General features: G+C 39.3%; 1 protein-coding gene across 5 annotated transcripts in view; it reads right to left on the bottom strand.

Moving 5' to 3' along the window:
* SUCO (SUN domain containing ossification factor) overlaps positions 1–16,315 on the bottom strand; it is a 91,086-nt gene extending 74,771 nt beyond the window's left edge. For all 5 annotated transcript variants that reach the window (XM_019821612.3, XM_019821611.3, XM_019821610.3 and 2 more), the window contains exon 1: positions 16,189–16,315. In XM_019821612.3, coding sequence (XP_019677171.2) covers positions 16,189–16,250 — 62 coding nt within the window. In that variant the 5' untranslated portion in view covers positions 16,251–16,315. The remainder of the gene's footprint in view (positions 1–16,188) is intronic.
* Between the last annotated feature and the right edge of the window lie 632 nt (positions 16,316–16,947).

Raw genomic sequence — 16,947 nt, 5'->3', positions numbered from 1 at the left:
GTTGTTTTCTTTTTTTTTTTTTTTTCACTTTTTATTTGGAAATAATTTCAAGGCTTCCAAAGAATTGTCAGCACAGTACAAAGAACATCCACAAACTCATTACCCATATCAAACTATTGGTAACATTTTGCCCCATTTCTTCCATCATTTGTCACTTGCTCATGGCATACTCTCACAACCTCCTTCCCACACTCTCCTTTCTCTCCCTCCATGTAATTTATCTCTAAATACCTTAGTATGTATTTCCACAGAATAAAGATATTCTCTTACATAAACACAGTGCAGTTGTCAATTTCAACAAAGGTTACACTGACATAATACTTTAACCTATCATCCATATTTGCAGTTGTGTCAATTAATCCAATAATGTCCTTATAGCATTTCCCCTGTACTACACTGAAGTACAGAATTGAGTCTAGGATCATGTCCTGCACTTATCATGTGTCTTCAGAGTCTCCTTTACCCTGGAATAGTTCTTGGCCTTTACCTTATGTGGCACTGACATTTTTGATGAACACAATCCTTTTATTTTTAAATAATAGGGTCCTTATTTGAGGTTTGTCTGATGTTTCTTCATGACCAGATTCAGGTTATGTATTCCAGGCCAGAATCCTCCATAATAAGTGATGTTGTGTCTTTCCAGAAGCATACGATACCCATCTGTTTGTTTCAGCACTTGCAATTCCACTTTTAGGTACTTCTCAAGAGAAATGAAAACTATGTCCACAAAAAGCATTATACAAAAATGTCCCCAGTAGTTTTATGTCTAATAGCCAAAAACTGGAATCAGCCCAGATGTCCAAAAGCAGTGAAATAAACTGTAGTATATTAATACAATGCACTCCTAATAAAAATCTAAGAGTTACTGATTAATTAAACAACATGGATAAATCTTGGAAACATTATGCTTTGCTGAGTGAAAGAAACCAGACACAAGAACATACTGTATAACTCCATGTAGATGAAGTTCCAGAATTAGCAAAACTAATCCACAGTGACAGAAATCAAATCACTGGTTGCTTCAGCTGATTCGCTAGAAAAGGACATGGAGAACATTCTGAGGTGATACAAATGTTCTACATTTTGATGGGGTGCGAGTTACACTAATATATGGATTTGTCAAAACTGATCCAACTATATACAGAGTTAATATATGTGCATTTCACTATAAATTATGTGAATTTCACATAATATATGTGCATTTCAATGTAAATTATCTTAACTTAAAAATTTAAGAAACAGGGGCACTTGGGTGGCTCAGTTGGTTAAGTGTCTGACTCTTGATTTCGGCTCAAGTCATGAGCCCATACTTCGCGAGTTTGAGCCCTGCATTAGGCTCCACGCTCACAGTGTGGAGCCTGCTTGGGATTCTCTCCCTCTCTCTCTGCCCCTCCTTAGCTCACACACAAGTGTGCTCTCTCTCTCTCAATACACTTTTTTTAAAAATTTAAGAAACAAAAAAGTCTGTATTTTCCTCCCAGCAAAAACCAAACAGAAAATAAGCTATTAGCAAGAATAAATATTATTAAACAATTTAGAAATTAACTGAAGAAAATACACAATCATTTACAGATAAAAATGTTTAACTGTAGTAATGATCATAAATACATGAGGATCCAATATGTTCATAAATGGAATGCTGGGGACAGCAATGTAAAGATAGTAATTCATCACTCAAATATGACTCCTATCAAAATACGTGAAGGATCCTACTGCTCTAAATATGATATAGAAAAAAAGTGGCCCAAGAATAACTAAATTAACAAAAAAAGCAAAGACATGTGGTTCACCCTGCCAGATAATTAAATTTATTACAAAACCACTTTAATTAGACTACAGTACTAGGATAACAAAAGACAGGCAACTGGAACAGAATACTCCTAAATGCATTTGTTGATATATAGTCTCTCTTTAGAAGTCTACACACAAAATGCACAATGAATGAATGGTAACAGGCTTTCCTGAGGACATCTGCCACAACATTAACTACTAAGAATTCATTTTAATGATGACTCTAAGAACTAAAGCAAGTAAAAATAAAAGTGTTAAAGGACAAGTAGAAAAAAGAATGAGATTAACAGCATCATACCATACCATTTGGTATCATACCATACCAAAATTTGCATGAATTTTATAATATACAAGCAAAACAAGACTATTTTGGAAGAAGACATATCAAATACATGAAAGCTGACTGGAAGGACATCATATATACTCTAAGGTAAATGGCTAAAATGGGGGGAAAGAGGAATGAAACTGAAGGAGTAATCATGTAAAATAGAGTAAAAAAGGGGATCCATGCAGAACTCTGTATAAACAGAGTATAAGCAATCCAATCCTAAGCACCTGATGTCTCGAGAAAAAACTCATGCATTTATTTGTTTATTTATTTATGAGAGCGTGTATGCGTGAATGGGGCGGGCGAGGGGCAGGAGAGGGAGGGAGGGAGAGAGAGAGAGAGACATAGAGAGAGAGACATAGAGAGAGAGAGAGAGAGAGAGAGAGAGAGGGAGAGAGAGAGGGATAGAGAGAGAGAGAGAGAGAGAGAGAGAGAGAGAGAGAGAGAGAGAGAATCTTAAGCAGGCTCCACACTCAGTGCGGAGACTGATGTGGGGCTCAATCTCACGATCCTGGAATCATGACCTAGGCCAAAATAAAGAGTCAGATGCTCAAGTGACTGAGCCACGCAAGCATCCCTGGGTTTTGTTTTGTTTTGTTGTTTGTTCAGACTTTTAGATGAAAGTAGTAGTCTAATTTTTACAAATAAAGAAGCTAAAGCTCAGCAGTTAAGCTGCCCAAAGTTATTCAATTTGTCACTGCAAACCTGGATTTCTCCCTCTCCAAAGCCTATCATCTTTCTTTATTGCTGTATTTCATATTTCATATTTCATATTCTCTGGTCAACAGATAAAAGAAAAGTGAGATAACAATCTGTTCACTCAACAATTGATGGTATTAGTCAAGGTCAGTTATAGTGTAACAAAAATATAAGAACTATCCCAAAAGAGGAATAATGTTTACTTCTCTGGCCAACAGGAGATAAATATGAAGTTTTGCAGCACAGTGACTAGGACATGGACCTAAGAGTCAAGATCCCCAAGTGTTATTCCCAGGTCCTCCATTTATTAGTTGTATGTTCTTGGGCAAATTATACAACCTGTGTGCCTCAATACTGATACTCTAAAATGGAGTTATTACGAGGAAAATTAAATGATGCATGTGCTATGCTTAGCCTGGCATAAAATATGCACTCAAATGTTAGCTACTGTTATCAGCTATTGCGCTCCTGTCCTATCTATCTTCTTTTACTTATCAAATTCCAGAGTCGTTTATACTTGTAGTCTCAATTTCTTTACCTTCTACTTAGCCCTCGGCCAGGTGAATTCTAGTTTCTGCCTTCATTAAACTACTGAAATGAGTATGGTAGCAGCAGAATTTACCTTTTTTGATTTCTCTGCTGCTTCCATTGAAACCCTCTTCTCCTCTGGTTTGTCAAATTACACATGTCTGCTTCTCATCCCTCTCTGAAGACTGCTGATATGCTGCTTCTGCTGACTACAGATTAAAGTCTGGTGCTTCCAGGGTTCCGTTCTCACTCTTCCCTTTATACTCTACTTCATTTCTAGGGATATTGCATTTACTCTCATAGTTTTTGGCTAATGGCTACTTTTATCTTGAGCCCTTATTATCTTCTTCAAACTGGTCCTTTTCTTAAAAACCCTTCAACGATACCTATATTAATGTCGCAAAAAAATTAACTTCATTTAAAAATTGAATCTCTCTCCCTTCATGTTCCAAGACATCTCCAAAACAACTAAATCCAAACTTGAACACAAAAATCTTCCTCTTCCAAATCTCCCCTTCATATATCCTTAATTTCATCATGTGATACCGCTATCCACCCAGTTCTCAAGTTAGGAACCTGAAAAACAGGGGTGCCTGGGTGGCTCAGTCGACTTGAGCATCTGACCTTTGATTTCAGCTCAGGTTATGATCTTGCAGTCATAGCATTGAGCCCCACACCAGGCTCTGTGCTGAATGTGGAGCTTGTTTGGGATTCTCTCACTCTCTCTGCCCCTCTCCCATTCATGTGCACTCTCTCTCTCTCAAAATAAATAAACATTAAAAAAAATAAACCTGAAAAACATCTATACTACTCCTTTTCCTTCACCCTGACTCCACTATCTCCAGTTAATTTTACCTCAAATTTCTATAATCCATTCCTCCATCCGTTATGACTGCCCTTAGCTCAAGCCCTCATGTCTTACTTAGAGCAACCTCCTAACAGAGTTCCCTAACTCCGATCTTACCACCTCTGCAAATCAACCCTTCAGAATGCCAAGAACCTAACACTAAGTTGTCAGACTACCGTTCTCCTGCTTAAGATCTTTTATTGACTCTCCATGACAAAATTCAAGCTTCCCTGCTTATTTTAAATATCTAAAATTCTTCTATTGCCTAAGTCTTCAGCTTCATACTTTCTGCCACTCCTTGCCTCCCACATCATGCTTCAGTGATACAGAATTACTAGTAGTTGTTCCTTGAACACATGCCATGCTGCCTCATGCTTCCAAGTCTCTGGTTCATGCTGCTCCCTCTTCTAATACTGTTCAGCCCCTTCGCCCACTCCTCACCATCCAAAACCTGACTAAATTCTTATTCTCTTTTCTGGGGGCAGGAACAAGTTAGGGATTAGGACACGTTCGTGCCTTCGTCAATCTAGGGTTTGGCCACAACCCTTTGGCATATCTCTGTCTGAGCACTTTCTACAACCCTGAACTGAAATTAACTGTTTACATTTCTATTCCTCACATGACACTGAGCACCTTAGGACAGAGAACTTACTGCCTTGTTCTCAGCACAGCAATCTACTGAGCTCTTCCTTTGACCATGGATTGGAACAGCTTTTGATAAGAGCTTAGAAAAGGGAGAGAGCCCAGTAATCACAGAATTTATGGTGCAAGAAAAAACAGAACTGGGCAATGAAGACTTGCTTCTTAAATACAGAAGTATGTATTTAATCCCTAGTATGAAAACATAGTGCCAGCCATTCAATTACGGCAGTGTGGTTAAAGTAATGCCCTGCCCACATCCTCCTTCACAAACAAACCAAAAAGGCATTCCAGGAAAGATACCTATGAAACAAATAGGTGGGAAAGTAGAACTTAACTTTCAGGCAACAGTGAAAATTGTGGTTTTTGAACATTACTGCCCAGAAATTTGAAATTCTAAATACAGGGAGACTTGTGGGCAATGGGTAAATATTATAGAAGCCATTTTGATCAGAATCCAAAAAGACCAAAAGATCACTGGGCCTCCAGTGCTTTTGCTTAATAAGCCTCCTACTTTCTTTCAATTACAATGTATTAAAAGACAGATATTCTTCTTAATCTGTTATCAGCTTGGGAGTTCTTTTAAGGTTGCTTCTCTTCTGCTAGGTCTACCTGCTGATAGGAAGAAGTCAAACTGTGTGTGCCCCTTTCTCCTCCCAATATTTATTCTATTTGGCTACCGCAGCAATCTCCAATCATATCACATGGAACTATAGAGCTTAGCTGAAGAAAACTCTATGTTTGCTTCTAATCAAACCTTTGAATTTCAAAAGTTCTGATCTTTAATCTTCATTCTGATGTAGGATTGGTCTTGTATTCTCTTAGCTTAATTATCCCATGTATCAAAATCTATTAGAGGACTGTTTCACTAAATTTGCCTGTACTTTCATGGATCCAGCATGGGATAGCACTTATTAAACAATATAGTATGTCCTCTTTTTACATCTTAACATACCATTAGAAATTCAGCCAATGCAACTGTCCTCAAAGCTGCTGAAAATAATCATATACTAAACGTACTTGATAATGACATATTTTAAGAAACTTTCATCGGGTATGTATTTAGCCTATAAAACCAAGTCACAATACCTTTGCTACCTTAATTTTCAACTCAAAACTACAAAGACAGTTGCCACAGAAATTACTACAAAGCTAACCGGTCAGCCATGCTATAACAGAAAGCCTATCTAAGAACAGTGAAAAATAAAACTACAAAAGTAGATTTGGGTCAGACTTCAGGCCTTTCATGTAAGGGTTAACGTTTCAACGTTTTACTCTTCAGGAAAACAGGAGCCTTTGAAAGATGTTTTAGCAAGAGACTAACATAATCAAAGTTGTGTGTTAGTAAGATGAATCTAGTGGCTCTGTGTAGAATGGGGTGAAGCATACAAGTAGGAGACTACTCTAGCCTATCTCCCTGGCTGCCAAACAAGCGCGTTGAGAACTCACGCCTACCAGCTCTCCAAATGTCTTTTATTTTCACTCCCATAAACTTTTACCAATTACCTCCCTCTTTCGAAAACAAGACCCTTTTCTTAGTTTTCAAGCTTTTCAGCCTTATCTGAGACATTTTATATTGCTGACCACTCGAATGGCCTCCTTAAACCTCTTTCCATCTTTCATTTTAAAGTAAAGCTCTACAGGGAAAGGAGGAGCTTTACTTTGCTTGGCAGTTTTCTTTATTCTAAGTATCTGCAGAACTCCATGTTTAGTCAACTGGGCTGTTTCAAAAATGATCCCCTCTATGAGGACAGCTCCAGCCCAAACCTTATCTGCACTCAAGTCTACATTTTTAAGTGCCTATACAATGTCTCCACTTGGATTATTCCACTCTGTCTCAACAGTTCCTTCTCCTATCAAATCTTTTGCAACTCTTCCATTTCTTTTTGACCATGTCCAATTATTCTCGTTGCCCCAGTTTAAAAAATAAATAAATAACTTTTCTTCTCTCTTTGAATTTTATTGCACAGATTTGTAATTTGAGATCCTAGCATTTATTCTCTCAACTACAGTATGCTCTAAGAAAGCAGCTACTTTGTATTATCCACCAGAATCCTGCACAGAACTCACCACATAGAAGCCTCAGTAAACTTATCTCTTGACACTAAGGATGACAGAAAGGGGGTACTGAAGAACAAGAGCTTGTTAGAGGCAAACTAAAACCCAGTTCTCTTCTGAATCCTAGACCAATGCTATTTCTACTAAACTGCACTGCCAATGGCCAATCTACCACCAAACCAGATGATTTACTTTCTCAAAAATTCTGCTCAATGCACCCTCTTCGTTTTTACTACCAAGTCCTTGTTGTGACAAACTTCAATTACTCTAACTGCTTGTTTTCAGTATTCATCCCTCCAACTCACTCTTCTCTGAAATATATCTAGCACAATGATGTCGAAATACCATTCTTGGAACTCCATTTCTCTTGCTGAATCTTTAGTGTCTAACTCCTTGGGTTGGCTTGTAAAACTTATCACAATCTCCGAAATATAGCTTTTAGTTTCTACTCAGGTTTGTCTGCTTACTATCACGCCCACCTATATCAAGTACATTATCTCATTTATTCTTTCTCCTTGACAATTAAGTAGTATCTACCCACAACACATACACACACACACACACACACACACACACGGAAAAGACCATAATTCATATTAGCAGCACGAGTACTTCTTATTTCAGTTCATGAACCACCTACATTTGACAGAAGCAAAGTTTATGAGCCACACATCATATTCTCTTAAACCCAACTCAAGTCTTTCCTGACAACTCCAGGCCTAATTTTTCCCTTCTTTAAGCACCAACCGAACAATTCAGCTTTATGTATTGTTCGCAAATGTTCAAATCAGATATCTCAGAATGTTAAAAGTACAAAACAATCTCGGAATTCATCTAATCTAGCAATAATGACTGGAATGAACAAAAATATCCCAAACCTACTGAGACAGAATCCCCAAGGTAAGAATCCTAGGCATGTGTATTTTTTTTTAAGCTTCATGAATAATTCTAATGTCCATTCCTAGTTGAGGCAATCCAGTCAGCCCATTTTCAGATAAGAAAACTAACACACAAAGAAAAGGTAGAGAAACTTACTTAAGGCCAACTACCAGACTACCTGCAGCACAGTGTAGTGGTAAAAACACAGGCTCAGACTCCGCCTACTCAGGCTTTGGCTCATTGCTTAAGAGCTGTGAGAACTTGGGCAAGTTGGTTAACTTTTTTGTGCCTCTCTTTCTTCATGTTTAAAATGGCGTGTCTATCTCAAAAGAGTTGTAATAAGGATAAAATAAGTTAGTGGATATTAAACACTTAGAACAGAAATAAACACCCAAAAAAAACTCACTATTAATAATGCAAAAAAGTATTACAACTGAGGTCTAAGTTAGTTTTATTCCCTCTCCACTACACTAGTATCTGTGTATGTGTATTTTGACAACCAGCTTGTAAACTCCCGAGGGCAGAGCTCAGGTCTCCTGCCTCTTCAGTATTCCCCACCACACCATATACACTGTTGGTAACCAAATAACACTTTGAATGAATTTATGGATTCCTATTTCTGAACCCTGACACCTCTGCCCTTCTAACTGTAGCAAAGCACCCAGACAGAATGAATAATAAGAACTCCTATAACAGTGTTTACTATGAGCAAACCACTGTTTTAAGCACTTTACATATTTTCTCCTGTTAGATTACAAATATCCTATAACAAGAAATACAAAACTAGCTTAGTACCTATGAGCCATAAAACATTTCTATGTAACGTATAAAGTTACTTCTGTGTAAAGTATAAAACCATTTTAACCATGAGTCATTACAAAATAAAGTCCTAAAATAAAATCAAACTTTCTTTCAAAAGAATTTGCATTTATAAAGCAAGTTTATCCCAAGGGATTAACATTCTGATACTGCAAACACTCAAAAGTAATTTCTCATTTCTCTGTAACATGAACAATTTTATTTTTTGAAACTACTTTAAAATATGGCCTTGAAAAACAAAACAAATAACATACAATTGGCACTCAAGTGTAATCTGCAATGTATTATGTTTCAAATAAAGGGTTCCAGTTATGTATAAACTACTGAAGTATCCCATACATGTTTCTACTTGAAGAAGGCTTGAAAGAATAAAGCACTAAAATTTTTTATAAAATGTTCTCTCCCCTTTCATTACGTGCACTAGAATGTTAGCTCTATGTATTGACCTATTTCTCTATTCAGACAGTTAAAAAGGGGAAAGAGTAATTTAGGAGTTCATGAACAATGGAAAAAATGAAATAACCAATGTCCAAAGATAAGTTAGGTGTATTTTTTGCTTGTTTTCACTGCCAGCCAACTCGACTACCTGCATCCATTCCAATATATCCTCAAATATTTAACAATCTAAAGAAGTTGTTATAAAATGCATCCACCTCTTTTAAAACTAATTCAAAGGATATTATAAATAAAGTATTTGCCATTTTTTATTGGACACAAGTGTTGGAGTTTTAACAAAGGTGTTGTGCCTCCCTGTCACATCTTCTTTCACAGATTTTTTCCCTTAGGCAATCTGGATTCATCTAAAAACTTGCCTGAAAAGATCTGACACTGCTTTTAATAACCCAATACCTCTTTTAAGTGCCAGACACTTTCTTTGGAATGTATATCCGAGAGCAAAGATAAACTTTACTTCCCAAAGTTTACCACAAGAGAGACTTACTTAAAAATTGAGATACAGCTGGCATATCATATTATGTTTGCTTCAGGTATACAATATAGTAAGTGATTCAATATTTGTATAGACTGTGATATGATCATCACAAAGTACACCCACAAAACACAGTTACAATTTTGTGTGTGTGTGTGTGTGTGTGTGATAACTTTTAAGACCTATTCTCTTAGCAGCTTTAGGATATAGAGTATCATTACCTAGAGTCACAAGCAAGAAAGACTATTACAAAAAAATGTCATCCAATGATTTAAACAGGGAGTTTTTATTATTTATTTTGAATATTTATTATTTTATTCAGAAAAGACTTATGGTCTTAAAAAAAAGTTACAGAAACAAAACAAAGAAAATAATTTCTCTAGATGAAACACAGAGTTGTGATTTTCAAGGGTATTTGTAATCATTATCCTAAAAATGATAAAACTGCTTATATATTTTTCTTGTTTCTTGTATTTCTGCTCACTTATGCATATTAACAAATGAGCAAGAAACCAGCAAAATTATCAGAGAAAAAGCAAGATAAGAGGTACAGAAAATCACAAACCAAGAAATATCACCTCTAAAGTCTATGAAAACTGGATGACACACTCAGAAATATTTCTACTAAGTCCAAAAAAGCCACCGAAACAGACAACCTTGATTTAAATATTTATCAAGTCTCTCCAGTGTGACTGCCACATTAGGGCTCCCAGTCTCCACAGTCTGTCACGTCCAATCTACTCTATCTCCACAGCGATCTAATTAAAAGATCAATCTGACCTCCTGCTCTTGTTTAAATTACTACACTGGCTCATCCTCTTAGCCAGTTTAACAGTAAGTTCATCTACACAATAATCAAATCCCACCAAAACCTGGCCTAGCTTCCCTTCCCATGTGGCCCCACATATACTCTAGGAATCTTCCCTCTGCCTGAAACAAAACACTCCCATCTTGAACTATCCATCTCGCAAATCATTTTTACAGGTGAACTGAGACTCACAGAAATAACTTGTCCAACGACATATAGCTAGTGATAGAACCATATCTAGAATACAAATTCTACCCTTGGTGTTCCTAAAGACCTTTGTCACTATTTTTTGTAACTATTATATATGTTAGATGCATGTTAAAATGTCAGATTTTTCTCATTAGCACTAAATATGAACTTCTCCAAGAAGATCCTATTGGGTGCAAGAATAGATTTTTTTTTTTTTTAGTCTTAAAAATAAATCAGGGGTGCCTAGGTGGCTCAGTTGGTTAAGTGTCTGACTCTTGAATTTGGTTCAGGTCATGACCCCCCAGGGTTGTGGGATCGAGCCCTGTGTTCTGCTCTGTGCTGAGCATGGAGCCTGCTTAAGATTCTCTCTCTCTATCTCTCTCTCTCCCCCTGTGCCCCTCTCCCTTGCTCACACACACACTCTCTCTAAAATAATAAGTAAAATAAAATAAAATAAAATAAAATAAAATAAAATAAAATAAACCATTCTGGTAAGGGATGTTGATTAATGGAAGAGGCTATGCATGGGTGGGGACAGAGTATATAGGAAATCTCTGTAGCTTCTACTCAATTTCAATTTTGCTGTGAACATAAAATGGTTCTATAAAATAGTGGTTTTTTTAATTAATCAAGATTTACTAAGTTTAATATAAGGATTCACACTTGTTCTGAAGGTCAGCTGGTCACACGTCAATAACAGCAAGGATTACGTAGTCAGAAACCTAAGGAAAAAACAGAAGTTCCACAAACAGTGGGGTTTACTTCCAACACACTGTGATGCACTGGTGTTTACACGTGCCCAATTAAGTACAGTTAGGGATTATATTATTTAGTTTTAACTAAACTGACTCTCACAACATGGAGAAGTAGCTTTAAAAAAATTCCTGCAAAGACTGCAACGATAATAACTACACAAGTACAAGCCAACAAATTGCAGGGCTAAGACTCTTAACTAGTACAAGCTATTCTTCAACCACATCACAATGTAAAATAATCTAGTCAGTCAATCACAACGCTCTGACCAGAAATTACTACTTGAGAATAAAAAAGTACTGTTAACAGAAAGTATTAAGATTGTTTATTTTTCTCATCTTTTTTAAACATCTAATTTATGTAACTTATTAGTATTCTATTATACTAATATCATACTGGCACACGCATATAACTTATAAACATTCAAGCACATATTAAAGGTGCATGCACATGGTTTCACTGGGAGAGGGGCACACTAAAAAATTTTTGAATATCCACTGCTTAAAGCACAGATTAAATCTTTTTCCCCTATAGGACAATGATCAATCTTCAGTTTGCCAGGCCCAGTATATTAGGCTGCAAGATGCCTCCCAGAGATATTCCAGTCCTAATCCCTGAATATGTTACTTTACGTGCTAAAACAGTCTTTGCAGATGTGATTAAATTAAGGATTTTGAGATGGGGATATAATCCTGGATTGTCTGGGTGGGCCCAATGTAATCACAAAAATGCTTGAAAAAGGAGGCAGGAGGATCAGTCCACAACAGATGTGAGGACTGAAGCTAGAGGTTAGGATGATATGAGGAAGGAGTCATAGAACACAGGTAGCCCTGGAAGCTGAAAAGGTTCAAGAAACAGATTCTTTTCTTTTCTTTTTAATTTTTTTTATTCTTTATTTTTGAGAGAGAGACAGAGAGACAGTGCGAGCAGGGGAAGAACAGAGAGAGAGGGAGACACAGAATCTGAAGCAAGCTCCAGGCTCTGAGCTGTCAGCACAGAGCCCAACACAGGCCTCAAACTCACAAACAGTGAGATCATGACCTGAACCGAAGTCGGACACTTAACCCACTGAGCCACCCAGACACCCCAAGAAACAGATTCTTTATCTCAAAGACTTAAGAAGGAACCAACTCTGTTGACACTTGACTTAAACCCAGTTAAGACTTATTTTGGACTTCTGGGGTGCCTGGGTGGCTCAGTCGGTTGAGCGTCTGACCTCAGCTCAGGTCATGATCTAGCGGTCCATAATTTCGAGCCCCGCGTCGGGTTCTGTGCTGACAGTTCGGAGCCTGGAGCCTGCTTTGGATTCTGTGTCTTCCTCTCTCTCTGCCCCTACCCCACTCATATTCTCTCTCTCTCTGTCAAAAATGAATAAACATTAAAAAATTTTTTTAATATTAAAAAAAAAGACTTATTTTGGACTTCTAACCCCAGAACTGTAAGATAATAAATGTATGCTGTTTTAAGGCACTAAATTTTTGACAACTTGTCACAGGAGCAGTAGGAAATCATACAGGAAATTCCTGGGACATGGGACTTTGAGAAAACCAGGATTAAGTTGGTTACCCTATTTTGAGGTTTTCAATGCCCATAACAATGTATGATACATAATGAGCATGAGAAAAATCTTTGTTGAATATTTTATGATGAAATATATAGATAATATACCCTTACTATTTTATAAAGATCTGTCATACGTATGATCTCATTTCATCCTTCTAACAATCCCATGAGGTGTGAATGAATTACTTTCCTACTTTTAGGATATACGAATTAAGGTTCAAAGAAATTACATACAATGTGTAAGGACACATATCTAGTAAGCAATGGAGCCATACCTGGAATACAGGCCTTCTGACCTTTGACAACAGTCAGGATCCTCTACCGTGAGTCAGGCTGCCTGGATTCCAATCTAAGCTCCTACACTTAATAGCTGCCTAACTTTGCCAAATTACTTAACTTTCCTACTTCCTTAACTATAAAATGAAAAATGAGGTTTACAATAATACCTACCTCATAGGGTTGCTGTGAAGAGTGAATGTGCTAAAATGTGTAAAGTACACATCATAAACTAGACACAGAGATAGATGACAATAAATATCAGCTATCATTATAACTCTGTACTGTAGCTACGGTACATTTATACCTAAAATACTCTGTAGTACTTGATAAAGAACCACATAATATATGCAAAAGTAAAAAACAGCAACCAGAATGAATGGTAAGATGGAAGGATGGGTTTCGTGTGAAAGTACTCTAAGGTTAGGACTCTAGGCTGAAAAGACAAAAGGAGAAGGGCGACATAATCAAGACCTATAAAAATGTGAGAGTATAAACAAGGAGATAACAAAATTCAGTTATATTGGTTGGAGGAGGGAGGAGAACCTTAGAAACTAGAGTACTGTAGTATGAGCACACAGCATTCATAAATTACAAAACGATACAATGTAAAAAAGAAACTGATCACAGAATTTGAGACAATTTATGAATGACAAAGAAGACAAGGCTACTAAGAGGAGCTTAACTCTTCTGTAAACATCTGTTGAACACCACAATGGCTTACCATATCTATTACTGGTAAAGGGGGAATAGAGATGTTGGGAAAAGACATACAGACCACATGGTAGCAAGAATGAGACCTTCAGTTGAATCAGTGCAATAATTTCAATATTTCATTATGTCTCAAAGACATAACATACCCTCTGCCCATCGCTACCATGTACCACTGCTCTTCTCCAATCGCATCATCACCCTACCAAGAAAATCTCAAGTCTAAATGTCCTCTTTTCAATGCCCTTTTAATGGCTCCAGTAAAGAATAATTAAAACATCCCTGAATTTGGCAGTCCAAACTAATCTCAAAATATACTACCTCAATTGTTTCTTAACCTAAACTTTCTTAAACTTTTCACTCTTTATTGAAACCCTCAACATCTATTCTTCACTGTGAGAGTCAACAAACTTTACAGAACTTTATGACTACTACTTTCAATACTAAGCTGACTGATTTTTTTCCCCCCTGACAGGTCATGATATTCTCACTACTGCTAATGAATAAAGCTGAGAAACCATACTGAAGTAAGCCTAAACAAAAGATAGCCAGAAGTTACACCAAGTAACAGAAGCATGGTTAATTTAAATACACAAACGATTTTAGAAAATACATTGTAATGTTTTATCTCATCTCTACCATCCATGCAAATTGAAGAAAAAAAAAATCATGTTTAAGGATACAAACTTGCAACTAATAGATAACTAAGTCCTGAAGATTTGGTGTGGGATATAGTGCATGTAGACAATGATATCGTATAACAATCATTAAACTTACTCTGAGACTAGGTCTTAACTACTCTGACCACAAAAAAGAAATGATCATTTTACAGGACAGGATAAATGTAGTAACTATCACTACAATGGCAATCAAACGACAATATACAAACGTACACCTTTACACAATGCTACATGTCAAATATGTTTCAATTTAAAAAAATCAGAGATACTGATACATTTTTAAACTTGAATGAAAAGCATACCCTTTGTCCTAGGAGCCGTTTCAGAAAGTGCTGGTAAAGAATAACATGGTATAAAGATGGGAAAAATCAAGGACAAAGAGGAAAGAAATGACGTATAACCCATACGCTACCAAGCAGCCCCCAGGAAAAGGTGGATAGGAGCAAAAGGGCTTGGTATCTCACCTGCAAATTTAAACTTAAAATGCGGTGAGTGGACTCATCTCCTGCATGCACTTCTTCATACCCAACATGATACTAACAAGCAGAAAGAGGGAAGGACGGTGCTCCTGTTAAAAGCGTTTGGAATTAAAGTCAAAAGGCCAAATGTTTTATTCTCTAAAACTTCTATCAATCTTCCAATCAAAATTCCTCAGCCAGGCAAGGGCTTTCCTTTTCCTCTTATTTATTTTTTGATGTGAGCAACAACTCTCCAACTTCAGAATCTTTGGAATCCATTGGGCACCGGTAAAAATGAAGACATTGTTGGTGTTTTCCAGAAACAAACAACACAAGGAACTTAGTTTATCTCGACTTTAATATAATAAACAGCAAACCACTGACTGAAGAAGCATCTTTCCAGTCAGCTAACGTCACACATCTCTGAAGAAATTCCGTCGGAGGGGGGAAATGTCTTTTCCCAGTACGATGACAGCAACCCTTTTACTGACCCGCTCTTCGCGCCTCAAAGACGCCCCAATACGCCAAGGATCAACAGAAACTCCATAAACTTCAGGAACAAAGCACCTTCCCGCCTTCAAAACACAGGGCTTATCGTCCCATTACGAGGGGACATCAGCAGAAACTGCTGTACACACGACACCTAAGACACTCTACTGAACCAACGGCTTTCCATCATCTACCTCTTGACAAAGTGCTTCATAATGTCCCCCAAAGTTTCCAGAACAGCAGCCCCAAGTGCACCCGAGGCCAAAGACAGCAAGAAATGGCCCAAACGACTGCTTGTACATTACTCTCACCCTCGTGACAATCACGTTGTTTTAAAATCGCTCGTCGGGAACACACCACATCCGACACTCTTTCTGCCCTTCTCACACTACGAAAGCGAGTGGCTGGCAGGAAAGCCGAGGAACTTACCTGGCGTCTGTCTGAGAACTGCCCAAACGCCCCACCGTCTCCCAGCGGCACCGTCACTGAGTACAAAGGCACTCAGGTGGTCCATTCTGCTCAGGCACCTTTCTCTCCCACTTTGCACATTCTAAAACACACCGTGAACATCTCCCAGAGCACAGCCAGGCCGGCCAGCGGGAGAGTCGCGAAGTAATCCGTGTGTCGCTCCGTAAGGGCCTTGGAGACCCGCACCCTAACAGCCAAGACGATTGGGGGGGGGGGGTGACCCGGGCTGCTCCCCTCGCCCCTCACGGGAAACTCCCATATCGTCGCGGCAACTCACCAGATCAGGGAGCACAGAGACAGGCAGGAGACCAGGGCCAAGGCCCGCCGGTACTTCTTCATCTTCTCCTCCTTCTTCCCCCTGCCAGAAGGCGGCACATCCTCCCGGCAGCCGCCACTGCCGAGGCCAAGATGGAGGAGCCGGAGCAGGAGCGCGAGGATGGAACCGAGAGTCCTTAGGGCTGCGGCGCTCGGGGAGCGGCTCCTCAGCGGCTCGCGTCCTGGCCGCCCTCTCCGAGGGGCCCACGGCGGCGCCGACAGGGGCGCTTCACAGGAGGACTCCTGGGACTGCCGCTGCTGCCGCAGCCGCCGGCTCGTCCGCGCCCGCCTCCTGAGGCCGCCGCCGCCGCCACTGCCGCCCCATATCCCCCCCGCCCGCCCCGGCTCTCCCTCCGTGCTGCCGGCGACCAACGGCCGCGGCGTACTCGTCTCCCAACAGCCAATCGCCGGCGGGGCCGCGCCACCTCACACACCGCTGAGCTGGAAGAAGACGCGTCACCCACGTCCCGCGGCGCTCGCGCCCCCACCAGCCTCCGCGCGGGCCACGCCCCCTCCGACGTCTCAGGCGGAGCAGCCGGAGCGGGGAGGGCACACAGCGCGAGAGCCGGGGTTGCCGCCGCCCCGCCCACCTCAAAGTCCGCGCGGTCAGTGGCTCACATTCAGGAAGTCGGAGAGGACCCTCGTGACCCTCGGCTGTCTTTTTCGCCTTGGTCCGCCCCTTCGCCCAGGGCGTGCCGAGTCCGCGCAAGGCGCCTTGGGA

The sequence above is a fragment of the Felis catus genome, chromosome F1 (genome assembly GCF_018350175.1).
Source record: "Felis catus isolate Fca126 chromosome F1, F.catus_Fca126_mat1.0, whole genome shotgun sequence".
NCBI classification, from domain to species: domain Eukaryota; kingdom Metazoa; phylum Chordata; class Mammalia; order Carnivora; family Felidae; genus Felis; species Felis catus.
The sequence above is the reverse complement of the archived record's forward strand: the minus strand, read 5'-3'. Positions and strand labels throughout refer to the sequence as shown.